This window comes from Sapajus apella, unplaced genomic scaffold (assembly GCF_009761245.1).
Source record: "Sapajus apella isolate SASKATOON/1434 unplaced genomic scaffold, GSC_monkey_1.0 scaffold60, whole genome shotgun sequence".
In the NCBI taxonomy this organism is placed as follows: Eukaryota; Metazoa; Chordata; class Mammalia; order Primates; family Cebidae; genus Sapajus; species Sapajus apella.
The window spans coordinates 13,679,357-13,680,152 of NW_022437000.1; the positions used below are offsets into that span (position 1 = coordinate 13,679,357).

General features: G+C 56.0%; 1 protein-coding gene across 4 annotated transcripts in view; it reads left to right on the top strand.

Moving 5' to 3' along the window:
- TMEM255B (transmembrane protein 255B) overlaps positions 1–796 on the top strand; it is a 56,794-nt gene that overhangs the window by 29,988 nt on the left and 26,010 nt on the right. For all 4 annotated transcript variants that reach the window (XM_032246330.1, XM_032246326.1, XM_032246329.1 and 1 more), the window contains exon 4: positions 344–433. In XM_032246330.1, the coding sequence (XP_032102221.1) occupies positions 344–433 (90 nt within the window). The remainder of the gene's footprint in view (positions 1–343; positions 434–796) is intronic.

Genomic DNA, 796 nt, shown 5'->3' on the forward strand with positions numbered 1-796 from the left:
ATGGCCCACATTCAGGGTGTGTGTGTCATGAGCTCACAGGTTAGAGCCGTGCACACGGCCTGCACTCAGGGTTGCTTCTCAGAGGAGTGGCTGAGGGACCAGGGGATGGCGACGCCCTTCCGTGCAGAAGAGTCCCGGGTGTGTCTTGTGGAATAAATGCATGAGGATGACCCACAGGGTGGAATCTGGGGGCTGCCCTGGGCTGTCAGTCCTGGGGGACAGGTAGAGGTGGGAGCAGGTACTTCTGTGAAGGAAGCCCAACCTGGAGCTGGGGCTTCGCACTGGTCTGCGTCTGAAAAGCGGGGCTGAGAGCTGAACCCCCACACCTCTTCTTCCGTTGCAGCTGGTGGCAGCGATCGTGTTTATCAGCTTTGGTGTGGTGGCCGCCTTTTGCTGTGCCATCGTGGACGGCGTGTTTGCCGCACGACACATTGTGAGTACACCTGTCGTGTGCACTGTCATGTCTGGGGCTGAAGGAGTCGACGTTAAAAAAGTAAGATTTCATTTTGCAGAACTCAGCTCAGACGGCTTCACAGTGGGTCTCCCCATGGGTGGGTGCAGTGGCTGTCTCACCTCTCAGTGAGTGTCGCTTCCTACACAACAAACTTCCCTCTCCACTCACGCTACACACACACATACCACACAGAGCACATACCACACACCACACACAGCGCACAACACACAGAGCACACACCACACGCAACACAGCACACACCTCACACAAAACAGCACACCACACAGAGCACATACCACACACACCACACACAAGTGACAACACACACACCACATACCACAC